This window comes from Cuculus canorus, chromosome 16, assembly GCF_017976375.1.
Source record: "Cuculus canorus isolate bCucCan1 chromosome 16, bCucCan1.pri, whole genome shotgun sequence".
NCBI classification, from domain to species: domain Eukaryota; kingdom Metazoa; phylum Chordata; class Aves; order Cuculiformes; family Cuculidae; genus Cuculus; species Cuculus canorus.
Window position 1 is genome coordinate 16,603,993 of NC_071416.1, and position 26,901 is coordinate 16,630,893.

At 40.5% G+C, this 26,901-nt stretch overlaps 1 protein-coding gene across 1 annotated transcript in view; it reads right to left on the reverse strand.

Moving 5' to 3' along the window:
* Positions 1-25,131, reverse strand: part of ARFGEF2 (ADP ribosylation factor guanine nucleotide exchange factor 2) — a 39,001-nt gene extending 13,870 nt beyond the window's left edge. The window contains exons 1-25 of the mRNA XM_009558768.2: positions 24,883-25,131; positions 17,123-17,153; positions 16,194-16,317; positions 15,343-15,489; positions 14,288-14,467; positions 13,619-13,838; positions 12,907-12,978; positions 12,467-12,615; positions 11,925-12,055; positions 11,145-11,379; positions 10,802-10,901; positions 10,434-10,573; positions 9,239-9,347; positions 8,530-8,731; positions 7,664-7,775; positions 6,889-7,094; positions 5,911-5,995; positions 5,646-5,817; positions 4,357-4,508; positions 4,041-4,169; positions 3,492-3,650; positions 2,243-2,390; positions 1,208-1,307; positions 400-440; positions 146-315 (exon numbers count right to left, since the gene is read on the reverse strand). Coding sequence (XP_009557063.2) covers positions 146-315; positions 400-440; positions 1,208-1,307; positions 2,243-2,390; positions 3,492-3,650; positions 4,041-4,169; positions 4,357-4,508; positions 5,646-5,817; positions 5,911-5,995; positions 6,889-7,094; positions 7,664-7,775; positions 8,530-8,731; positions 9,239-9,347; positions 10,434-10,573; positions 10,802-10,901; positions 11,145-11,379; positions 11,925-12,055; positions 12,467-12,615; positions 12,907-12,978; positions 13,619-13,838; positions 14,288-14,467; positions 15,343-15,489; positions 16,194-16,317; positions 17,123-17,153; positions 24,883-25,021 — 3,453 coding nt within the window. The 5' untranslated portion in view covers positions 25,022-25,131. The remainder of the gene's footprint in view (positions 1-145; positions 316-399; positions 441-1,207; positions 1,308-2,242; positions 2,391-3,491; positions 3,651-4,040; positions 4,170-4,356; positions 4,509-5,645; positions 5,818-5,910; positions 5,996-6,888; positions 7,095-7,663; positions 7,776-8,529; positions 8,732-9,238; positions 9,348-10,433; positions 10,574-10,801; positions 10,902-11,144; positions 11,380-11,924; positions 12,056-12,466; positions 12,616-12,906; positions 12,979-13,618; positions 13,839-14,287; positions 14,468-15,342; positions 15,490-16,193; positions 16,318-17,122; positions 17,154-24,882) is intronic.
* Positions 25,132-26,901: the final 1,770 nt, after the last annotated feature.

Genomic DNA, 26,901 nt, shown 5'->3' on the forward strand with positions numbered 1-26,901 from the left:
TTAGGCACTCTTAATGGATTTATTTTAAAAAATAAGATTTTTTTAAAATAAGAATTTATTTAATAAATAAGAACATAAAAGGACAAAGCTGATTAAAGTCATCCTGCTATTCATGTATGTTCTGTAATCTGATTTTAAAAAATACCTTATTGAAGTGATCTCCAATCACGTGCCAAATCCTTGACCACTGTAGCCTAATGCGATTCATGTTGTAATACGATATCTCCACTATTTTCTGCAGGCTGAACATGCGTGGATGGTGTGGGGAAGCCAGCTCATCCATGGAAACAGCACACAGCCATCGGACAAAGTCAACTGAAAGTGAAAACACACTTCTCTAAGTTCAGGATGTTACATTACAGGAGTTCCTGTAACCCACCAGATGGTCAGCACACATACCTATTGCATTTCCATCCAGCCTGGTTGATCCTGTAAATATCCTGTGGAACAAACAAATGGTTGCAATGTTAGCTGCGCACACACAGGAGTCAATCGCATCTTAGTGCTGCAGGAAAATGTAAGCACATCTCCTGGAGGTACTTTACAATCCTCCATGCCAAAAACTCTGCAGCTATCTTACTTTAACTCCTTGGCAGCAGTTCATGCCCTTCTCCTAATCTAAGCATTCACTTCCCTGCTGCAAATCACAGTCTACTCTGCTCCTTCCTCACTGCAAGAAACAGGCACAGGCTGACATTTTTAGCCAGGCAAATAGTGATGGAACACTCATTTGGGTGACAGTAGGTTAAGTTTTACACAGAAAATAAAAAGACATTAAGAAAGCTCTGCTGCAAGACTTTACTGGATGCCTGCTTGATCTCTACACGTTTCAAGAATACTGAAAGCTGTGGCCGTCGAAACAGAGTGCAGAACGACTATGGTTGTACCTTCTTCCCCCTCAGTTGTTCAGAATCTCAAGAGGACTTGAGACTACTGATGGCGGTTTGTTCAGAACAATGACAAGCGGAGAACATTCCCCAGTCTTTGATGTGGTAATAGACATATTCATGTAGCAATAAATACTACGTTTGAATGCATGACTATTGCTGTAATTATTTGGTCCACAGAAAGCATCTAAGTATCAGCATCTTTCTCATAAAGTACAGGCTTCAAAAACAAAAGTCTCTGTTGGAGTTTGCAAGTGTAATGAGGACGGTCAGTAACTTCAAGTCCCCTTTTCCCTAGAAAGAGATGATATTTTCAGTACCTGTCCACTGCTACCACTACACTCTGTGAGCTGGTCTCTCCCACAGACTCTTGAATGCTCGCCATATGCCGTTTATCAGCTCCACTTCCAACGAGGTTACCTGCAAGAAAAGCCATTTAAAACCAGAATCTAGTACCATGAAATAATGAATTTATAGTCACCCCACTTTTACACAAGTAAGCAAGAAGAAGTGACTACTGCTTCCAACTAGCTTGTAATTTACACAGAGCAGATGGTGCCTTGGCCAGATCTGTGCCAGATTACCACAAAATTAAGCATTAAGTAAGAAACATGGGGTTTTATTCTCCCCTTAGGGCACTGTGTTTTGAGCAGCATGTTTATCAAGTTAAGATGATGCAATGCTTTTAATAAGATGGGAAATGAGAAAATATTACTTAAAAATATTAACTCCAAGACAGTACAGTAGTTAATGCTAGGCACAGTTCTGTTACATTCAGCATCAACACTGTGTATCCCATCAACTCTGGAGCATTTTCAAAATAAAACATTTCCTCGATGGTTTTCCAAAGATTAAAGCAACCCGCCTTGTCCCTCTAATTTAGAACTTAAAATCTAAGGTGCAGGAAGAATAGGAACTAGAGCAGCAAATTCAACATGCAGAGATAAAATTCCTTTGGAAAACAAATTATCAATCATTGAAACATCTATTAGCTCGTGAAGATAAATAGCTTATATTTTTACTATTAAAAACAGAGGATAAAGAGAAAGAAGTGATACTACTGGAACAAAACGATGACTTGGCACCTATGGCAAAACAGTTTTGACAACAAACTATTCCAACAAATCAATTTGGAGGAGTTTTGTTTAACATCTTAATTACAACGTTAGAACAGACGTGGCAATTACAAACGCATCTTGAAATACACAGTTCCATTTTTTTAAGTTTCATTACTCCCATATAGCTTCCCCTGGAAGCAAGTAAAAACATTTTAATATCTTATACCGCTGGCTTTCTTAGCCATTGTACTTCACTTACACATGCATCTTTGTGAAGTTCCAGATTATTAATCTTACCTAATCCCAGGCCCATGAACTCCTCCCCTCCAGATGTGTAGCTTTTAATGCTTCCTTCCCGTTCACGCCCAGAGCCAGATAAATACCGAGTTTTCACTCCAGTTCCAATAAGTTGTGCTAGTTCCAGCTGGCTAATACATTTCAGGATCTAAACCCAAAAATATTTAAACATGTTGTTTCTAGGAATCATGTTTTTATTCCTAGCTTATGTTTATATTTATTATTTATAACCTTAAAGGCTAGAGAACTTGGGAAAACAACTTCAACAACAGTAAAACATTTCATGTAGCTGAAACATTACTAATACAACTGGAAATAAAGTTGAGTGATTAATTCAAGATCACCAGCTGCCACAAATCATTCCAATATGAGAAAAAAATAGCTTAGATCTCTTAACTACTAAGGTAAAGCTTTTCATTCCTTCTCACAGCATTAGTTTTCAAAACTATAAACTCCTTGGAGTTGATCTTCCAGAGGGTTCATTGGCCCAGACAGATTAAATGACTGCAGCTACCACTGAGTAACAATGTTCCAATAAAGACTATAAATGCCAAAATTGTGCCTTGCCATCAGCATAAAATTGACTTTCTTTTAGTCCTTCATTGTAACCTCTCTTGGATTGGCACAAGCATTTGTCAGCGAGAGCAGATTTAGGCTCATACTATGATGTAGCCAAAGCCTAGTGCCTGAGAACATGATGCAGCGGGAACGTCCCTTTTAGCAGCAGCACAGATTTAGACCCGATTGAAGAGCTCCTGGAACATATGCTTAAAGAAAATACACATGATCTCCAATAACTCATCCTCACCTGCCCTCCACCAAGTTATTTTATACCTCTAATTTTTCATGTGACCATGGCATACATGTTGCCAAATGCTGCACAGAGAAATGTGGACCTGTGAGCTAGAATATTTTTGTTTATGTGAATAAGAATACAAAAGTTTCCGTGCAGAATTCACTGAAGGAAAGTGAGATTTTAGTATGGTTTTAATTCTATACCAAAGGTACCTAACAAAGATTATGATTTTGGTCACAGTGTCTATAGGGTCTTTTAAAAAAATGCAGTGCATTGTTTTATATATACGCATAAAAACACTATAACACTTGCATTCACATTTTAGACAAGGTTCTAGCACACACTGGGAGTTAAATGCAATTACTCAAGACTGAAAGTAGTAGAACAAAAAAAAATCCTGCAAGTTTTCAAAGAAGAATGCAATTATGCTATTTGAACTAATCAAGTTCTTACCTCATGCCAGGAGTTCCCAAGATAGTTGCCATCTGTGTGAGCAACTGTAATAAGTGTCTTAATGGTATCTATGTTCTTCTGTTTCATTTCTGTAATACTGGAACTGGCAGTCAACAAGGAAAACCGAGCGAGGGCCTGTACATAAGCATCTCGTTCAAGCTACAAGACAGAGAAACAAGCACTGCAATAAAGTCCCTGAAGAGCTAGAGAAAACCACTTGTCCAGCATAGCTACACAATTTCCCTTCTATGTATAGCTGGCAATTATATTAGAGCACTTTCCAGCTGCTTGAGAGTAGGAGGTTAGTTAGCAAATACTCTTAACAGAAGACTCGGCAATAAAATGGAAGCAGAGTTGAAGAAACACTTGAGGATATCAAGATCTTGAAACAAACCTCAACATAATTGTAATATTTTATTTTACCATTCCAAGAAAGTAGATGACATGAGATGAGATGCTTCATTCTCTATATATCAGTTTGTAATTCTTTCTCTCCCTCCCAGAACCAACACTCCCCTTCACAAGCCCTGTGTTAAGTCTTATACAAACCTGCATTCCAAAGATACAGGCTATTCTAATAGCACATCGTATGCCTTCCAAACAAAGGGATGCAACTTCCGTGTCATCACAGTTCTGCAAGCCAACACTGTAAGCTGCCAGTAGCGGAGTCCATACAAGCTACAGAAAGGAGGAAACTCAGTTCAGAAATCTATTACAATTCTAGCCCAAAACACTAGGTAACTGAACCCAAATATACCCAAGGAGTCCACCTGCTGCACTATCTAACTCTTCAGAGCGATTTCCCAATTTTTCCCCATTCTTGGAGCTCTTAACGACGAGGATACAAGGAGAACTTCACACTCACTTTGAACATGGGTCTGACATGATCCAGATGAGTGGCACTAGTAAAAGGAGCCTTTGCGTGGCTTACAGCCTCCATGAGGGCTTTAGCTGTTTTAGCCATCTGTTCCATCTCCAAGTTGTACAACAACCTCCGCTGCTTCTCATTCGCGACACCTAAGGGGAACACCACACGATTGCACTGATTTCTTTTTTATAAGAACATATTCCATGTCTTTGTGTTTAGCATCACAAAACAACAAAGACAAGTACTGCAAATGAAATCTAAAGATAAAAATCATCCAGAGTGTTAGAATTCACGAAGCTCTCATAGGTTGCAAGCAAGGGACTTTGGCACTAAAATTCACACCCCAACTTAAGACTTTATTCTATACAAAATAACCAATTCAGCCTTTTATTACGTGCCACATGTTATGACCTAATCACTGGAAGTCAGAGAGGCATACTCGATTGAGTCACTCTGCCTGTAAAAATGGATGGAAAATCCTTCATCTTCTTAGGCTGATGTCCTCAAAACAGAAGTAGCCCTCACCAACTTGATAAATTAATAGCTTTGTTTTTTCAGCTTTATTGTAAAGGTTGTAATTTCAGTTTACAAGCAAATCAATTTAGTTCTTTGAGCTAGGAAACACGCCAATAGCATAGAAAAAACTGAAAAAAACCACTAAGCTGAAGACTTAGAACTCACTAATTTGAATTAAATTAATACCAGCTACTCCAAGTAAAAGCAGAATACAGCTGGAGATACTGGTTCTTAGTGTACACCACATACAGAAGTCCTCATTTGGTCTAGATGAGGACAGTCTACTATAGATAAAGGCAAACTCTCTGACCCCTCCCTTTTTCAAACATTATCACAAAGACTGTGGCACTTCCCAGCCTCTGAACTGTGCCATCCTGCTGACAAGATAAAAAAAAAAATCCAAACCAAAACCCTGCCTGTTGTGTAGCACAGAAAAACAAAAAGTGAACTTACTTTGTAAGTGCCACCTTCAGTTATTCTACCATTTGCCCCTCACATTTCATTTTAGAAAACCAAACAAATCTAGTTTGTAGCACTTCTCTGCCATGGTGCCAGATGCCCTTACACAGCTATGTTTCTATCATAGAAGGAGCAGTATTCAGTAATAACTATGCCAGTTTCATTCCAAATATCTATATATTAGCTGTCCTAAGTATAATTTATGTATTGCACAAAGGGTTTTTTTAAAAGGGATCTGAATTCCACTATGCTAGCCTCAAAGTTACTGCAATTGTTCAAGAACAGTGTGCTCCTGCCAGTTTCCTTCTTACTTGGTTTGCTAGACTTCGTTGTAATTGCATACTCTTTTGTCTCTTTCATAGCAATCTTCTTTCCTTCTATTTCTTCGTAAATTGTGGATAAATACTCCACTGGCAGGTCTTTACTGTCATTGATTCCTCGATTCATTTTAATGTATTGCTCCTTTGTCATTTTATTTTTTACCTGCGAAGGAGAATTGAAGTTGGATATCAGATTTTGAACACAAGTTCCAAGGAAATCTGAACTTCTACAAGTTTGGGGATTTGTAAGTTCTACCTGTGGACTGTGCAAGTCTGTAGTCAGCATTATAATAGAGTACGCCAAAACGTAGGCAGTGTCAGCACTAGCAAATAGTGTTTGCCTAAAGGAGGAAAAAAAAAAACCCTGGTTTTAGAGCCCTAATTCCTTGATCCATTAACTCTATTTCTACATGCACAAGAAATATCCAGAGTGCTACACATTTAACCAAAGATATAACAGAACCTAAACTATATCTTTAGAAATGCACAAAACCCCAAGTGTTTCAAACTGCAAATAAAAAGGGAAAAAATATAAAAGCATCATCTTCACTTGTTGAAAACTGGCAACAACTGGAATTTTCAAGTATATTCCCAAAAGATCATACAGTACCCTTCTTTGGGTAATCCGACAAAAGCTAAAGAACAGGTTATTTTTTCATAGAGAATTATATAAAACCAACCCAGTGATACACCAACTAGACTAAGGAATGGGGATCAATTAAGCCTGAACATGTAGGTAAACTTCAATGCTAGTTTCTTGCATTAGAAACAATAGCAACACTGCCTACTGATGCCAAGTAATAGATATACATTTTGTTCAATGTCTAATGTGCAAGCAAAAACATGGGTAACATCTTATTAGCTGTTTATGCCATGTAGTTTTACTTTTAGCAATTGCCACTGGCTATTACTGTTGTTTACACTTGACTGATTTACATTTGTTTAAAAACTGAACAGCTAATACAGAGACCGTTCAACATACTTGGGGCTTCCCTCTTCCAATAATTCCTGCTAGCAAGTGTTTGGGATTTAATTAAATGCCAGCATCAGTATTGCTTTTGGCCAGTTTCCATTTTGCCTAGCTGCTGAAGAGGCCCAGCAACAAGATCAGCTCCTCACACAAACCTGCAGAAGCTCCTGACCTGATACGAGTGAGAGTTACACCTTGCCCCTGTGGGCCATGAACAACACTGCCATTTCCAGGCACTGATCCAATACAAAGGTTTTGAATTACCGTTGGTTGCATTCAATATATCTAGCAGCAAACTTTTCCATTAATCTATCGATCTTCTGGGCTTCACCTGGCAGACGAAAACCTTCCAGAAATGTACGCAGAGCGGAGACAAAGTCTTTTCCACAGAAATCAAGCTGGTCTACGTAGGCATACATCACTTCCTTGTTAAACTTGTTGCTTTCCCCAAGAAATTCCCCTACTTGTGTCTACAAATCACAAGAGACAGTTATCGCTGTGTAATCCAACTGCCAACTTTGCAAGAGAATTTATAGAACAAGAATTGCACAGCTGTCAGTTTTGTAAGACTGATACACTTCACTGAGCAGGCAGAGCAACCATTACAGGGGAGACAAAAAAACAGTCTCATTAGAAAATGCCTGCAATCTGCATATTTCTGCTTCCGTCCCTCCCCAAGGCCAGATCTGTATTAGCGTAGAGCTGTACTGTGACCAGTCTCACATGTGGCCGAGAAAGTTCTGCCACTGCGATACACGATATTCCTTTGCTGGCAAGATACCATTAATGCAGATAAAACCATGTTCTCATTTATGGGGAATCCCTTTAGCACTTCATCGTAAAAACAGCTACTTTACTAAAAAGTCTGGGACAACAAGTAAATAGAAACTGGCATTGGTATTAAGTACCTCAATTAGAACCCTTACACTACCAGTTACCTAGTAATGAAATACAAACTAAAGAGCACAGACATCAGAAGACAGGGGAGAAGATGACAGAGGCAAGAGCATTAGTTATCTGATGCTGCATGTAGCCTTACAGAGCAGAGTCGTTCCTCTTGGTGCAAAAATTGTGCCATGTCTTCTGCTGTAGTGCCAAGCATTCCCTGCTCCTGGAGGTACTGTATCCCTCTCTTTGGTTTTTTATTAAACCTGTTCAAACAAAAACATGGGAAAATTTAGACATACATTAGAAAATATCACAGCCTATAAAATTTTAGTTTTACAGAGCCCTTATGAACCAAAGATTCAGTGCTGTCATTTTTTCCTAGATGGAAAAAAAGTCAAGGACTCTGCAAGAAATGTATTAACTATATCATCCCTTAAGCTACTTCCCATAAGGCACACTGAATTGCTGATAAGCTTAGAAGCTATTCCTGCAAAACTCACCTGAAAATGGACCCTTTCGCAACACAAAAATTAGACAGTTCTTATGAAATGTTAAAAATGTTGCTGTTAAAGACCTTTTTTATAGCATTTACAGTCATAAAGATCTTCATATTAATAAAAGAAGTAGAGCCTAACTGGGCAATGATTTAATTCTCCAAAGTTTGTCTCAATAAAAGACAACAAATGGTCTAAGAGTTGTGAGACAACATTAAGTCTGCCTGCTCAAATCAGTTTCTCTCTAGGGGTACACACACTTTCCTCTCTTGTGCAGCTGAGCCAGCACAAAGTAAAGCTGTAAGACTGTCCTACGTTCCACTCAATATTTTACTGAATTCCTTTTAACTACAATCACCTCCGTCGTTAGCTTTTGACAACGGCAGGCAAGAGTCTTCAGTATTAAGATCAATTTGTAAGTGCCCCTGCAGATCTGACCGTGTAAGACCAGAAGAAACAATATGGTTGTACGTGTAGTTTTCTTAACTAGTGAACTCTTATTTTCCTGTCATGTTGGACTTACAGTTCTATCCCATGTTCAATTATTTCCTTTTGTTGCTTAATAACTTCAAATTGTTCAGGATCATCCGGAACAGCAGTCTGGGTACCAACACTTCCAACTCCCGACGACACAGTGGAGTCCAAGGAACTGACACTACTCCGCCTCCCTCCACTCTCGAGGCATTTGCCTTCAGCCATTTCCTGCTCAGATGGTTTATATGAACCTATATATAAACAGGGCGAGACTCAAGTTATTCTGTTCAGTCAAAAGCTTTTAGTTATAGAACTTTTTAGTAGAAATTTATGAGTCTATATTCTTATTTTACTGCAGATACATTTTGGTAGTCTACACTACATAAAGATGTGATACTGATGCAGTTCTGAAATAATCAAACAAAATCAGAAGAGCAGGAGCAGCTATGGAGAAGTTACTGCACTTCAACTTAGTAAACGTCAGATTTGTCACGTCTTGCTCTATATAAGCCAATCTGTATACTGTAGACAAAAGCATGACTAAAGTTTTTAAATAGAAGCTGGTTATTTGAACCAGACGTTTGGAGAGTTGGTTACTCCAACAGCATTAGCATTCGTATGTAAAATACTTCACTTGTACCAGCAAATAGTTATGTAAAAACTCAGCGCCCACACTTCTGAAGACCTTCTAAGCACTGAATAAACAGAACAACAAACATATTAAACAAATCAGTCTCTCCATAAGGAAACAATCTTACCCAAGCTAGCCTGATGATTGGGGTTCACATAAAGGTCTTTGCTCCATTCTACCATACATTTTAAAATTGAAACCAAACATTCAAGTCCTTTTTTCCTCAGGCTTAGTTCCTAGAAAAAGAAAAACAAACACCAAACCCCCAAAGCAATATATGTATATCCACAAGTTTTTAGAAGGCATTGCATCAATCCACCGAAATCTTAGAAAGCTCATCAGTTAGGTGGAAATCTATGGGTTATGCAGTTTCTGTCCCTTAGCTATTTAGATTGGATAGGTCCAGGCCAAAAGCCACCACAATCACACCAACACCAGAACACACTGCAGCTGCTTTAAGCAGATGGTCTACCGATATCTGAGGAGCACAACCAAGGGCAACACAGAAGAAATCCTAATAGCAGCCCTATTGAATGATTATGAGCATCCAGTAAGCCTACACAGAATAAGATCTCTCCACAAGCAAGACACTATTTTAGTTGCACAATAAAGATTTCTACTCAATATCCGAAACAAAGGTCTCTTGGTTTTTACTTCTACTGTCTGGCTGAAGAAGAAGAAGAGGGAAAAGAAAAAATAATCAAGCCAGAAGTGACAAAACTCTAACCAAAGGTGTGAAGTGCACTCAGTTCCAAGACCAACACCAGCACCAAGTTCAGTTCAGCCCTGAAAGGAATTAAGCTGGGCTAGAAAAACACTATAGACAAGGCCTGAGTCAGAAATATCTGCTCTTGCTGAAAGCAGTGTGTGTACCACCCTCCCTTTATGGACTTGAAAAAGTATAATTTTAAAAATAAAATAAAAATAAAATACTTGTGGTGGAAATACGCCATAAAGAGTTTGTGCAAAGTGAAAACAAGATGCAGGTCCTGCTGGTTCATAAACCCCAGAAGAAAAGTCGTTTGAGCGAGGCAGAGGAAGGCTCATTTGTTCCTCTCCCTCATGGCAGCCCAACAGAAAAGCCCAGAACAAGCCAAAAGTCACAATGCAAATATGCAGCAAAATCACCGAGTAAATTAATAGGACTGCTTCAGCATCTGATTGCTAATTAGCTGACTAATAAAAAGTAAATAACATCAGTAGGTTACAGACACGAACCACTAGAAGTATCAATAATAATGCAGAGACACCACCATTTATGAAAAAATTACAGTATCATTTATTAAAAAATAGCATCTTATCTTCAAAGCCGGTTTTCTTACCTGTAAAGGCGTCATTCCCAGCTCATGCCCACTTCGTCCCTGTGCAATTTTGGATAAGTCATTTACAAGGCGCTCAAATATATTAGCGGCGTTTAAATCACAATCATAGTTAACATAAATATCCACGACACACTGGGCATCTTGGAAAACAAAAAGATAGTGCAAGTGTTAGGATTGAGTGTAACAGCGTTTTTAAAAGGAATCAGCCAGCTGGAGCAAGCAATGAGGGTGAATCCAGATATTTAACCCAAACAGTATTGGAACAATTTCAATTTTTCACACTTCAGCATTATAAGTGGCATTTGTCTTCAAAATAATTTTCATCTGCTGCCAGAGGAAGTGAGTGCTTTTCACAACAATGGAAATACCTGCACAAATTCTAGTTAAAGTCTGAATCACCATCCATTTGTGTTCAAAAGAGCTCGAAGAAGTCTCTAGAATATTGAGGAAGATCTCTTTGAAGAAAACCTGCAAAATAAATGAGGTAAATGACTTGGTTCTAATAAGTTTCAGATCATCAAGTCAGATGCACAAATCTGTTTCTATGCAGTAATTTCTCCTTAAAAGTCTAACCTCATGCATATTAGAATTTGAATACAGTAGTGATATACTAGTTTAGTAAGGAAATAAAACTAAGACATTAACACCCAAGTTCCAGTTGTCTTTTTTTTTTGAGAAGTAGAACATCATACAAATGATAAAGAGTCTCACCTCAATCTGCATTTTTAAATGGGTCTTAAAATTCGAAAGCAGCGTGAGAAAGATGGCAAGAGAGAGCTCAAATACATCAGGAACTGAAGAAACTCCATTTTTAGACAATGCTACACAAAGATACTGCTTGATTGCATTGATGAACATTTCATGTGTCCTGAAAACTGGACCAGCATTCTGCAGTACTGAGAGAAGCAGCTGGAGAGACACTATCTTAGAACGCAACTCATGGGATCTAGAAAAAAATTCAACATTAAATATATTTTATTTTATTTCTGATTACATAGTTGTATCCAACATGAGCACTACAGCATTTCTTCCATGTCAAGAAGAAATTACTGATATTTTAATTAATTTCAAAGCAGGCAGGCAGGAGGGGTGAAAATCAGTCTCCAAGCGCTGATTTTTGGACATCATCTACCATGTTAATTTGGAGATTTTCCAGGAGTATTACGAACTTAGCCTAAGGTAACAGATGCAACTCAATGCTACTAAGAAGCATTCCCCCACTCCCTCAATCAAAAAGTTTCACAAATGCTATAGTCAAGGCCACTTCAACTGATAAGATTAATAAGCCCATTACACACAAAAAACCCACCCAACCCTCAAGTATTATCTTCTTTAATAAATTTAAGCAAGTTTCAATCCTATATTCATCAAGCTAACTAAAACAAGGGCCTGACAGGTGAATTTTGAATACCTGCTTTACTAGACAGCAGCTACTTAACTGTCTCCAAAAGCTATCTGAAGAGGACAGTGTAATAAATACGGTCTCATTACTTGGGATCTGGTGGTCCATCACCAAGTGGTTTCATGGAGAGCTTGCACAACGACCTGAACACGAGGAAGGCATCCTTTTGTAGAACATGGGAAAATTTGGCAGCAGCTTGATGTCCAGATACATCTGTTTCCTTGAGAGCAAGAAACACATTAGATCCTCAGTGAGACAAAGGAGCAGAGCAATTAGGAAGATTCCAGAGCTCCTCAGAGAATTAGCAATTAGAATTACAAATTAAAAAAAAAAATAAGATAAATTTGGCAAAGTTTAAACTAAAGCTAAATAGGACTACAAGTTACCTGGAACTTTTCACACATGTTGGCTGACTCTTCCCCTCAGCCCCACCCAGTATTAAAATACAACTAATAAACAGTTTTAGAACACTTTAATATCTACTTAAATTGCAGTTCCTTCTTCCTTTACAAACCTAAACAGGACACAAACATTAAACTTCCCTCCCCAGAATCCCACTGTATTACTTGGCACGGTAAAAACATTTCTCCTTTCCTAAATACACATTAGCACCCAGTGAGAAGTTACTTACCAGATTATCAGTGGAGGAAACAGATTGCCCATCATCTAGGATCCCGTTTGTTTGTACGTTTTCATTACTAGAGCCAGAGAGAGCACTATCTGCAGTCTCTAACACAGGTAGAGGCTTCACTGTTTCCGTTACCTGCCTTTCTTCAGCCACTAAAGGGAAAAAGGAAAACTGATTAAAATCCCCCACTGAGCTTTTTTTTATTCCATGAATTTGTGAAGCTCTAGAATGAAGTGAGACAGAAACAGCACTGGTTAACCAGAAAGTTTCTCAGCTACCAGCAAAAAAGTACTGTGAGACAATAAAAACCTGTTCTTACAGTCTCAGTAGGTGTTCTTGACAGGCTACTTAGCAACGAGAAATAACTTCCATGCTTTTATAATCACAGGAACAAACGTTTGGTAATACACATGCATCTATTTTACTTCAGAAGACTCCGGTACCTTTCACAGCTGACTTGACCACGTCTTCCAAGATGCCTTTAACCATTTCTTTTCCTCCATCAGTTGTTTCCTCTGATGAAATACACACAGATAGTTTTAAATTTATTAGTGTTGTTTAGATTAGAAGGAGAAACACAGAGGCAGAAGGATTAAACATTATACATTTTCTTTAGTAGTTCTCTAAAGTAGTTTCCAATAAGTTATACAAAAATACTCATTGATGTTATTTGCACTGTTTAACTTAAATTTATTTTTAACGCACTGATTTTATCATTTGTATTTATCAATTGCTGCAAAGTTTTAGTTTTGGAATATCCTACATCGAATATCCCAATATCCTAATTTGGATACAGCATACGCTTACAATAAGGTCTTCATAATGCACATTATTTTTACCATACGCCTTCAATTACCTTAAAGTGATCCTGTTATTTCCCTCCTACTGCAATTCTCTTCCTTTCCTTCCCCTTCTCAACCTAATCAAGTCAAATTCCATTTTAATTCTATATACATAAACTATATGTAGCTTAGGGGAAACACAAGCCTTTCTTCAATAGTTAATGTCGTACACATAAGCTAAGGATAGCCTGCATACTCTGAATAACTACCGAGAAAACCCAAGCATGATTTGAGCCAATAACCCCAGCCGCTTCTCCCCAAAACAACTTAAAAGAGGATTTTTCAAATAGAAGCAGATCCCATTCTTGTTTACCTGACGCTGAAAGAGTCAGATCCTGCTCCAAATTCATGCCTCCATTTTCTGCCCTCTCAGGCTCACCGTTCGTTAACTCCACACTTATGGGAGCAGTGGGTTTGCCTTCTTGATAGCTGTGCCTTAACTGACCCATCTTTGGAGACCTGGTCACTACTTGAATTGCAGGAGACTGGGATTTTTGCTGATTTGCTTTTTCTACTTCTTTGGATTCTTGTATCTTGAAAAAACAATATGAAGAAGTTAATCTAAACATGATAAGAGAACATGATGTCTATGAAGACTGATGTTTCTTTGTGAATTCATGTGTTAACAAGAAAGAAACAGTGAAAATGCAATCACTTGACCACTCAAATTAAAAAGATGCACTTTAAGCTTATTTTAAAGGCATCCCATCACTTGTTTACACAAAGCCATTTGGCAGAAACTCTAGTGTGAAACCTTATTACCAGCAATACGCTTCGTATGTTATTTTTTAATCAGTCAGCATTTTTAATCATTGCAGGATTTGACAGGGTTTTATTTTAAATTACAAATCAATTGATAGCCAATTACAATGATAGACCCATTAAAATAAATAATAAAAGAGTTTTCTTTTCTCTTAAACATTTAAAGAGTTTTTCTTCTTTTCTTAAAGATTTAAGATGAGAAAAAGAAATAGTTACATACAGCTTGATTTTCCATCCGTGTGAAAATCACATTTAACATCTGCGTAAGGGTGGCTTTTGCAGTTGTCTGATTAATAAGATTTTTGCTGGCCAGATAGATGTTGTAACAGGTCCTAACAGTCTGAAGAATTGTTCCTTCGTGAATTTCTATATACGGAGATGTTACTGCAGTGAGGAGAGCCTGAAAAAGTCCATAACACAGGAAAAAATGAAATATAAGCAAGGAGGCAGCAATATACTTCATGCAGGTCTTCTATAAGAATCAGTGATTTTTAATGAAACACATATATCCATTCATAAGATGTTATAAGGAACTTGTAGTTCTCTGAAATGACATTTTAAATCAAATAGACTAACACAACTTCCACATGCCTCTGTTGTCTCCTGAGCTGTTAAAGTGTTTTATCACAACTAGTTTTCCACGAAGGGAGATATTCTACCTCCAACTAAACAATTATCATCATATTCTATAGCTTCATTCCTACAAAAGGGTCAACTGGTCTACACTGCTATGAAATTAGATCACTAGAAGGTTCACCAGCTCCTAACCTCAGCTATGTCAGCCGAGTAGATTTCAGAACCTGAACAGACACCACGGCTACTACTATGCTGTGCTGAGAACATATGATCTGTTTGTATACTGCAGATTTCTCTGGAAAAATGGACGTAAGAGCAGGCAGGCTGGAGTAGCAGACCAGGATAGCCCACCACAGCGGCAGCACCTTCAGGCTGACAGCAATTCACTGGCCTAATGTGGGCATTATGAACCTAGAAGATCAACATCAAGCTGTCTGCAAGATGAAGTATCCAGGCCATGGCTCATGCCAGAAAGAAGGACAAACACTTATAAAGTATTCCTTTATTTTCTGCTTCACCAGTGCTTTTCACATACTAATTCTGACCTGGTGACAACCTCTCTAAATTCACTGACACATCTAATGGTGTAAGAAATAGATAAACTGGGACCTACGTAGTGCTTCATATTCAATTTTTTCTCAGTTACAAAATCAAAGACTGAGAAAGCAAACTAATATTGCACCAAAATTAATCAAATACCTTAATTATCTGCAGTTGTACCCCTTCATCTGTTTGAGGACCCTGAAAGCAATTACAAATGGTTTCAACTATTCGGTCAATCAGACGTTTTCCAGGAGCTCCACTGTCTGGAGCATTGCCAGTGATATGTCCATATGCAATGAGTTTCTAGGTAGAAAGAACAGAGGTTAGGGAACCGTATACTTTTAAGTAAAACACAGTTAAGTACAGCATAAAAAGGGGGTTTTATACAGCATACCTCACTTAACCAGTTTTAACACAAAAATTTAACATCATCAATAGTCTGGCTACCAAATACTTGGACTTTTACATGTTTAGACAAGTCAGATTCAGTAAGTGATAACACAAGCTTTGTCCACCAGACTATTACTCCCAATCCATAACCAGACAAAATTTTCTCATCAATCTTGTACCTATTCACAACAGAAAGGCTCTACCCTTAAGTTCTATTTGTTTTTTTCCTGAATCTAAGGAGAAACAATATGAAGAGTCCAGAGTCTGACCTTCCAGCACATCAGCACTGCAAACATCACAGTAAATATTCCTTTTAGAGCACCGCAGGTGAAACATCTTTACTGAATAAAGTGAGCATTCATGAGCTTCAATAAAGGTTTGCTTCACTAGAAACCACCACACATGCTTCCAACTTTGACAAATGCACTTTCAGCCAAGTCTAATAATAACCTATTTTGCATGGTTTATACATCCACGTAGCCACAGTGGGTATCTGTACAGCTGTGTGTACACAGACAGCATTTCTTCTTCACTGCAAGAATGTCAACTTCATACAAGATTTGTGTAACTGCCTGCTTCCCCATTTCACTCTGCCCAAACTGGAACAGAACACTTACCTGTAAACAATCCAGTGAAGTACTGACAATGCGCGGAGACTTTGACTGGCAGGCCAGTTCAAACGGAAGGAAATATTTATCTGCTTCAATGAAGTTTGCTTTTGGTGGAGCAGCAGTGCCTTCTCTAGGTCAGACAGGAAGGCTTATTAATTTTTATGAAGATGTGTATCACAATAAACTACCCTTCCTCCTTTTCCAAACTTAAAGCTGAACAGTACATAGATAGCACACAAACGTAATGCAAGTTTCTCTCACACGGACTTTCTTAAAGAACGTTAAATTTTCTTTTAAAAAAAAAAATCACATAAACAAGACTTTACATTTATTTATGTTGCATCTGATATTTTTCACGTATTCTCCAACCTAACTCTTCCCTTACTACACTCCAACACTGTCCCTCTACCTGAAATACTGGAAAACTCCTACACAACTTCATGATAAATATATCAAAGTTATTCTGAATTAAGTGGACAGGGCCCATACAAGTAATACCAAGCAAAGAGAAGCACATTTGCAGGTTCATTTTCAACCACAGCATATTGTCGAAGACGCATTGTAAAATTTGGATTTAAGTAATATTTAACTCCCTAGATCAAGAATACCAATTTAAGAGCATATACCATCAAACAGAGGATACCTACTGCTCTTTATGATTTCCTACCAGGCTATATTAAGCCCAGTAGAAGGAAGTGAAAAACTAGTACCTTTCAGAAGTTTTGCAATTTTTTCCACAGTGAAATTCAGAGGCGGTTATGCCTTGAGGCCCATAGCCACAAACATTTTGTAATCAAAACATATGGGCCATAGCATCATTTTGGGAGAAAAGCTTATAACTGGATTGCCATCATGTATACACACTCTTATATTTCCACTACCAAATTATTTCACTTGCTGGTTTTTGGCATAGTTTACAGCAATTAAGAATTTACCTTTGCTTTTCCAGCTCCGATTTTATTTCATCTAGAAGAAAGGAAAAAAAAAATCAAATCATTTAACACCCAACAGAAGTTACCATTATCAACGTCACAAATAAGGAAAATGTAATAAAGATGTTTCAAACCAGAAGTCTTACACTTCAGTACTTGCTCTTCCTTTCCTGTAGCATCTTCAGAGATCTCGTAGTTTCACCATTGATTGGAAGGCACCTCTCAACTTCTACATAAAAAAGCTTATTTCTTCCAAACTTTCTTAACAGAAGATATGTTTAGAAAACACACGTCTAGTGTGCAATTCTTATTCAAGAGTGAATCTACATCACAGAGAGCTCAGTTCTGCAGAAGTCTTTAAGCCACTGCATAAAACATTAGTTCAATGCTTCTGATCTTCCTGTAAGGACAATGCTAGTAAACCTGCTTTTCTTATACCCTACAATGACATCTAAGCTGAAAAAACAAACTCCCAAGAGGCAAGAAATCTTAAATACATGCTGTTGTTTTGGTCAGCAGAGCTTTTTCTTTTTTTAAAAAAAAAAAAACAAAGAAACAAGATTTTTTTGGGAGCTTTTCATAAAATTAAATACAGAAAAACACTCCATTCTTATTTGTATTTCGTACAGCAGCAAATCCCAGAGATCCTAGTATGGTGTTCTGAGGATCTCTAACGTATCGCCACAATGCACAATACCGACCAGAGCTGCACTACACCAGACAGAATAATCACATACTGTGAACAGTGACAAAAAAATATTGCAAGTAGCGCACTGTGAGGCTGAAAGCTACAATAATTTAACACCACGCAGAATCCTGCCCATCCCACTCTATCTCATTCGCCTGCAAATTATCACACCTACAAAACTTGTTTTGATTGTAAAGTTACCAGAAACAGATCATTCACTCAATACTTGTTCTCCACAGCTCTAGAGAGGCACCATTGTTTGGGATCAGATGTTCAGAGTTCAGATGATTTCAGTGCTGTCTGTGAACACCAATAATTTCTTCTGTCTCAGAGGCATCAATACACAAAATGTTCTAACAAACAAAGAGTGCAACAAATACATATTACAGGTTTTGGCACAGTCCTGTTGTTCAATGAATGTTACACAAATTAATCCTTGCAGAGTATGCCTCGTTTGTAACCTTACCACCCCTATTTTACTGAGCAAAAGGAAGCAGAATACAGAGGAAATCTGTATAACTGCAAGCTGTGAGTGATAAGCTATATGCCAGCTATTCTATCTGCCAATCTCACCAATGAGAGCCAGCACAAGCAGCAGTCAAGAAAGAAGCAGCATGACATCCATTAGCAATAAATGGTGTAACAAGAACCAACAAACACTACCCACCCAGTAGTCAACAAAAGAACAAACAATAGAGAAACTGAAGAGTCACTGGCCCACAGTGCATCGTGGCTGTTAACAATCCCATTTTCTGGTCAAGACCATCAATGCGAGCAACCATGCCTGGCAGCTCTAAAGGAGAGACAATTCTCACTTGCCAATATTGAGCAAGCCAGCAGCAAGGCAACGAGAGCACACAGCTCCAGCGCCGAGGATTTCAGAACAAGAAGTAACTTTGCAGCTCTGTGACAGCTCAAGCCTAGCATCGTCATCCTCTACTACTTCAGCCTTGAACTGGTAAGAAGAGTCAACAGAATTAAGACACTTGGTAAGAAATAACCAAAGGTTCCCACACCAAGCAGACTGACAATGTAAATCCTAGCACAGCACCGCATCTTGGATCACTGCTTTCTTCATTCCAGTATACAGTTGGTTTATCAACAAGATGGCTAGTCAGAACTTCAGCAAAACTTCGATTCATTCCTCTTGATTTTATTTTCCAATCTTTAACACCACAGTAAGATCCACAGCTACTGGAAATAACAGATTAAAGGACCCACCAGTTTGTTATGTCCCTATTTAGATCTGTCTTCTTACTACAGCAGCGTATTCCTGGCACCCACAGGAATTGCTTGCTTAAAATATAGTTTTCTGGGTAGCCTTACAGAACGTTTAGTCCTGCCTCCAGGTCTTGGCAGAGAAAGGCATATTTTAGCTATAGCCTGAATCCCAAGCACAGCAGGATGCCAGGGTGGTCAGCTACACCACAGTCAGTGCTGTATTTCAGACACCTTGTAGAACTGGGGCTTAGAGAGTTTCTTGCAGTAACTATGAAAACTCAACACTTGCTGAACTAAGTTTGTTTTTCCTAAGCAGAAAGACTGCCCACATTAGCCAAGCGGTTCTCCTTGCACTAAAAATGACAATTTGTCTAGTTTGGAAATAAAAGGCTTCCTTGATTTGATAAAGTTTCAGTCAAGTCGTATTAGACACCTTTTCAACATTCATAGGTATTCTTACAGCACATGAAATAGAAAGCTATTTTATGTATAAAAGAGTTGCTGTAATTTTTTTTCCCCATTGGAAGATCAATAAAGTGAATATCAGAGATAGAGTAAAAATATACGTATATCCATATTTGATACATCTAGCTCAATGAATGTGAATTGTAGGGGCTTTCTTGTTTGCACATTTACCCTTCCCAATCCTCCTCAGCTGCAGCCACTGCAGGAACTATGGGCAAATCTGACTTCTATCACCTTTCAGCTGAAACAGAAACCTATTGGATGTCCACTATTCTGGCCAGCCTATTTCTCCAAACCTGTCTCAGCTCGTTTGGTTCAATTTTGGCATCCCTCTTCCCAGTGATCCAGCTTCTGGCAGAAGGAAGGCTGAAGGTCACACATCATCTTCACTCTGCCATGCTATTTCATGGGAGGTAGACAAGGAGGGCTTGTTGGGAGGTCCCTGGGGGTGTCCAAAATAAAAATTCCTCACCTAAAAATTGTTTGTTAAAAAACATTCAAACTACAACAGGAATATTATAGCAATAAGCCCACCCAAGATAAAAATATTTTGTAAAATTTAATACCGCACAAGAAAGTAGTTTCATTGTTAGGCTACGTTATTCTCAGCTACAGAAGTGCTCACTTCCACATCTTGGGTGTAACAGAGTAAAGTTATTTTTTCCCCAAATCCCTATATCTTATTCCCCCTCCCAGTACTGTTTATTAGCAAAGCACCATACCAAAAAAGTTTTGAATCAAAACTTCAAAGATTTTAGCCGTGAGGAGACATGACCATGCCCATCTCCAGGGATGGTTATATTAGATCTTGCACTGGAAAAATGTGCAAGAATATTGGAGCAACAAGAATTTCACACTCACACAAATAATAAATCTAACCAAAGCCTGACCAAGCTCTCGATCATTTTATTAAACAAAGGCTTTTCTAGATCCATATCAAAACATCTGCACCACAAGAGTATTTTTAAGAAATAATGCTTGCAGAAAAGAACAAATAAAAGGACAAAACACATTACAGACATGCCTTTGCTACTGATTGCATCAAAGCAGTTTGGAAATCGCCACATTTGAAGCGCTCATTTGGTGGTCTGACCACCAGAAGTGAGTGACACAGAAATCGTTTCCTAACTGAAGTCTGTGGCCATGAGCTGCTTGCCAAGTCCCAACCAGGCACAGTCACCTTCCAGAAACCTACTGTCACCATCACCATCCTCCTCCAGCCCAGGCAGCACAGGACACAGCTCCATTCCCTTCCACAGCCACAGAGCACAGACTCGATCTTGGTCAATGTCTGGTCATCACAGCAACATCGACCCTTCCCTTAGTGCATTCAGGACTAGAGCTACCAAGGCCAGGATGTACAGGCACATATCGCATCTCCTTCAGCCAGAAACATCTTCACTTCCAGGCGCTACACGTGCTGCCCGCTCAGCGCAAGCCTCTCAGCATTCCTACCAGGCAACACAAGTGGAATAACAATTTCTTCCAGGGCTTCTGACCATAATAAAAGCAGGATGGAGCTCATGCTCAGAGTAACTACCATTCCATATTTTAATAGACGGATGGTTTAAGTTTGCTCATATTGAAAACTATGTATTTAAACAGAGGAAATTGCCTGCCTGCAATTAGATGCACCCTATGTTACTGTACAGCCAAGCTTGTCTTAGGGGAAGCAAACTAGTTCCTGCGCATGGCATAGCTTCTGTTCGCACAAGGACACAAGCAATGCCTTTCCACAGCTTGTCAGAACACCAGGCAGCAGTGCCAACACAAACACACGGAGCAGCAGCGAAGGCCTCCCTCCCCCTGGCTCCATGAAGCCTGCTGCTTGCCTAATTCCAGGCTGCCTTAAACTTAAACTCAACACCCCGCGTTTATTGATTCCATCGATCTTTAGAGAACCCTTTAGAACAGGCTGCCACAACGAAGCAAGACTCTCCTCTGAGAGTCAAGAGGCTGCTCACCTAAAAAACACAAACTCATTTCAGACATCTGTCACTTAAACCCAGAGGCTTAAACACACAGCTAAAGCCCTAACTGAAGGCATGCTTAAAGAGGGTATTCTTAAAAAAAAACTCATTAACAAGGTAACTAAACAAATCCCACTGTTTACAAAGCTTGAAGATATGCACTTGGATGTGCCTAGGCAATTAAAGAAGGTCACATAACCAGGCTGGCTGTACAGTATGTCATTAAAAGCGGTCCTAACAGGGCAAGAGCTGGTATGAGAAACCCATATGCACAATTGGCATTAAAGCAGTGTGAACTGCTGGGATACACACGGCCTGTGTTCCACCGTAAGCTTTTCAGGACAGAGATTATTTCAGTAGATTTACTTAGAACCATGTGCACCTAGAGCTCCACATAAATGCTTATTAAGTGACTATTTATATACAATACACTGGCTGTCTGTTGAAAACCAGTTTTCTCAAAAACACCATTTTCTAAAGCAGGGCAGAACAGCTTTGCTGTTTAAAAACTCCATTTCTCCCAATCTCTCCAGGGGCTTCCTGGCACTAAGCGTACAGGATACAACTGTTACACCTACTGATGAAGCAAGAGCCGGAATGAAGGAATCTATTCAAACTCTGCTTATCCCCACTAACACAGAGAAAAAGAAAACAGAACAAAACAAAACCCCCTGTTTTTTTTCCCTTTTCAAAAATTAGAATGAAAGCATATCTATATTTCCTACATAAGAATAACAGCAATTTTCAGTAGTAAATTACTCAAGTTCTCAGGAGTCAAACACATTCAAAATAAGAACTCATGTAAAAAAAAACAAGAGCATCATTCCCACAGTTAGAAATACATTCCTCCACCTCACCAAACAAAAAAAGTTAAAGTAGAAACTCTACTGCAGGAACACTACAGCAGAAACTGGAGAAAAGGTTGCAGGATAATTTCTGTTAGGTAGTTCTAACATACACCAGTCCCTCTCTTACTTAGAGAAGGGATGCACCATAGGCTTGTCTAGTACCAAGAGCAGACATCGTTTATACATAACCCATGTCGACTGGTTTTACGAGCGGTACAACACCTCAAGAATAGGTCCATTAGAAAGATCATTGTATAAATAAAACTGAATTCAGCAAGAGGCAAGAAGGAATTATTCCTAGTAGGACATGGAGAAAATTAAAAAATACGACAAGAGCTGACACAATTACCAGTTCTGTAAAGTTAATTTTACATTTCCCTCAAACAGAATTAATTTTACTCAGAGTTAACTGGGCTTTTTTATTATTATTAAAAACACTGAAGCTTCCTTTACCCATAACAGTTTGTGCACATTACAAAGTTTGGCATGAATTCCTCAGAATGCCAGTAATGTTCTTCCCACGTCTCCTAACATATTTACTATTGCACAGGGCTTGATAATTAAGCTAACATTTTCGGAAATGAAACTGTAGTCTAAGTTAATATAAAGCAAACTTAATTAAACTCAAATATGTGTAAATAAAACTTTTTTTTTTCGTTTGCATTAAAAAGAGCTTCCCCTAAACAAAATAAAGTTGGGGCTAGAAGAAAATAGGAAAATCGCATGTAAATAGAAGAAAACATATTTATGTTGGCAACTTAAAATAATGCAGCAACATTTACCAAATACAACAGAGATCCTTAGTACAGTAATTAAGGCTCTGCTAGGGCTGGGCAGTTGAGCAATAGGTTATCTATCCATGCTGACCCCTCTCTAGTCCAGGAAAGCACAAGGACAGTTTTTTCCAAGCAAGATCAGCAAAAAAAGTCCGTCATTACAAACATTAACTACCCTCAAATGTACTGTACCTTAAAATACACAGAAATAGAACAGATGGAATCCAACATGCCAATGTTAATAGGTGGGTATTGCACAATACCACTCCCAAAATCATAATCTTTGATGTGTTAGTAAACACGAAGATCTTTATTGGTTATCTTCCTTGAAAGTGCCCTTCTCACCCTTTAAATATATTTAGACAGCAGGAAAACAGGTTTCCAAGCCTGTAAACAGGTCAGGTGCATGTTGGGGAAGAAATCAGGAAAAGGAAGTAAGTAGGAAAAGTAGCCTCCAACCGCTGGGGCAAAGGTGTTGTACTGTTGTTCATAAAGAAAACTCTTCTATCTGATTATCCTTCCCTGTATACTATCACTACAATTAGCTCCTGTGAATTGTGGATTGTGGGAAGGAAGATAAAAGACACCTGTTTTTCAAGCTTCCTTTCACAGCGTGCTTGACAGAACTTGCCCATTGTCCTTGCATACTCAACCTGTCTTTTCTTCTCTTCCGGATACGGTAGAAGTCCCCTGATTAATGGAAAAATATTGGTGCAAAGCAACCAGAACTGTAACAGATGCATCACTTTTGGAAATTACAAAAGACTACTGAGAACTCCAACTGTTATACTGCTTTACCTCACTTATTTTTTCCCCTTCGCAATAGAATCATAGAATGATTTGGGTTGGAAAGGACCTTAAAGATCATCCAGTTCCATCCCCCCTGCCATGGGGAGGGACACCTCACACTGGATCACGTTGCTCCAAGCCCCATCCAGCCTGGCCTTGAACACCTCCAGGGATAAGGCAGCCACAGTTTCTCTGGGCGTGTGCACAGTAAAACATTTCTTCCTAATGTCTCATCTAAATCTCCCCTCTTCAGCTTGAAAACATTCCCCCTTGTCCTATCCCTGCCCTCCCTGTCCTATCCCTGCTCTCTAGCTTTCCTGTGGCCCCTCTCAGTGCTGTGGTGATACACTGCACGTTTTCAGAACTTTAACACAATGACCCATATCATTGATTTGTCCTCACAGGAGGTTTCAGGACCAACTCCACAGGAAGCATTTCCAGCTCCGCAAGCCACCTCAGACACTGCATGTTCCCACCAGTGCTGGTGACAGCTCTGGCCAACCCACCCACAGGTTGGGAAGAAGCTGCCACAGACTTACACAGAATCATAGAATTACCACGTTGGAAAAGACCTCTTGGATTATCGAGTCCAAACATTCCTACCTGCCATTGAACCATGTCCCTGAGCACCTCGTCTACCCATCTTTTAAACCCCTCCAGGGGTGGGGACTCCACCCCCTCCCTGGGCAGCCTCTGCCAGCGCCCCATGACCCTCTCTGTGGAAAATCTTTTCTCGATGTCCAGCCTGACCCTCCCCTGGCGGAGCTTGAGGGCATTCCCCTCGTCCCGTCCCTTGAGAGAAGGGCCCAGCGCCCTCCTCTTTACACCCTCCTTTCAGACAGTTGTAGAGAGCAATAAGGTCTCCCCTCAGCCTCCTCTTCTCCAGGCTAAACAACCCCAGCTCCCTCAGCCGCCCCTGGAGACCTTACAGAGTTTAAAAGTTTATAATGGATCTCCTCAGTGCTGGTTCCACCTCGAGCCGGGAAAATCCCCCCCGCGGACTCACCCAGCGCCACCTGGCAGGCTCTGCGCAGCTGCCCGTGCGGGGGCCGCTTCGCCTCCTTCTCGGCCAGGATCTTCTCCAGGGCCCGCGACACAAACATGCTCTTGGTGCGGGCGTCCTGCTCGCGGCCCGGGGGCTGCATGGCCCCACCAGCTCCCGGAGCCCGCGGCCCCGACACCCGGAAGGGACGCGGCTCCCTCAACAGCCGCCGCGCCGCCGACACGGCGCCGCCATATTGGCACCGTCACGTGACCCGCGCTGACACCCCGCCTCCCCGCGCCGCCCTCCTACCCCTCGGCGGGGCCGGCAGCGACGGGCGGAGCGCGGTGGGCGGGGCTTAGGGAGGGCCCGGGGCACAGTGTGGGCGTGGTTTGCAGATGAGAATGATGGGCGGGACTTTACAGAGAGGCGTGGTTGGCGTGTGGGCGGGGCTAGAAGGAGCGCGGACTGGGCGGGCTTGCAGATAAGACGCTCGAGGAGGGGCGGGGCTCGAGAATGGGGCGTGGCTCCAGCGAGAGGGCGTGGTTCGAGCGGGGGGCGGGTTTGAGCAGCGGCGCGGCTCGAGGGGGCGTGACCTGGAGAAGGGGGCGTGGCTTGGGGCGTACCTTCGAGGATGGGTGTGGTTTCTAGAAGGGGACGTGGCTTCGAGAGGGGGCGTGGCCAGTGAGCGCTGCGAGGGTGGCTCGTGCTGGCCGGGGCTGCGTGGGTTCGGGTACAACTGCTGAGCGGGAAGTCATCAAGGTTGGAAAGAACCTGTGAGCTATCGAGCGGCACCGTGCCTGCCCGGCCCTGTCCCCAGGCGCCACAGCTCCGCACTCCTAGAGCCCTCCAGGGACGGGGACTCCCCGCTTTTGGTGAAGCATTGTTTCCGACTACCCACGCTAAGGCTCCCCTGGGGCAGCTCGCGCCCATTCCCTCTCTCCCCGTTGCCGGTCGCTCGGCCGCAGAGCCCAGGCCCGCCTCGCTCCCGCCTCCGCGGGCGCTGCGGGGAGCCGTGAGGCCCCGCCCCGCCCCGCTGCCCTCCTCTGGACCCTCTGCAGCACATCGGTGTCTTTCTGTACTGCGGGTCCCAAAACCCAACACAGGATTTGAGGTGCGGCCTCGTGTAGTATTCATTTTATAATACTTCTAATCCGAGCCTCTCAATATTTGCATCACCACTGATAAACTCTTAGATAAAACTCCAGGCCTCGTTTTGGAGTTTCAGAAGGCGAGCATCCCTCATCAGATGTAGGCCGCGACCCCCGTCAATCCTGCCCGCGAGGGAAAGGCTGCTACAGAATATTTTTCCCACTTACATGCATATGTATAAATTTCCTCAGAAATCTTATGCATATTCTATTACTTTCCGAGGCCTAATTTTAATGTTATGAAACTTTGCAACAGTCAAAACTCTTGCTCGTTTGGAGCTGGCTCCAGCCCTGTGCTGGGCCTTGCCTTTAGGTTAGGAAAGATCCAAGCACAGGTGGTTACGGAAGCAGACGGGTGATTTCAGAATGCTGAGGTAGCCCATACTCTTCCTGGTGTTTTCCTACTATCTTTAAATAGTATCAGCTGTGTAAACATTTTATGTATTTGCTGTTTATTTTTAAAGCATGTTGCACACCCAAAAGCGTTGGGTATTAAGTCATTACACAGTCTAATATTTCACACGGGGTATTCGGCTCCATCAGATATTTCGTAATACCTTTCGGGCTTGTGAACACGCTACAGTTTTAAACCCCATTTGTATATCTCTGCCTGTGATGACTTAAGTGTGCCATTTCCGAGTAAACCACTTCGGGTAGCAGAGGTTTGAGAGACACTTCACATACGAGGTAGATGAATTTATTTGCATTAAACACTAAAATGCAGACAGTATTATGAGGTTTAATTGTGGCTTTCAAAACCTTGCTTCCAAAAGGCGAAGTCTGAAAAATAGTCTTTTTGGGTTAATGCTGATTCAGTGTGTCTCTGGGAATTAGGAATTAGGAAGGCTGCTGGCTGTGCTTCTTATGACTCAGCTGCCTCCTTTAGTTCCTA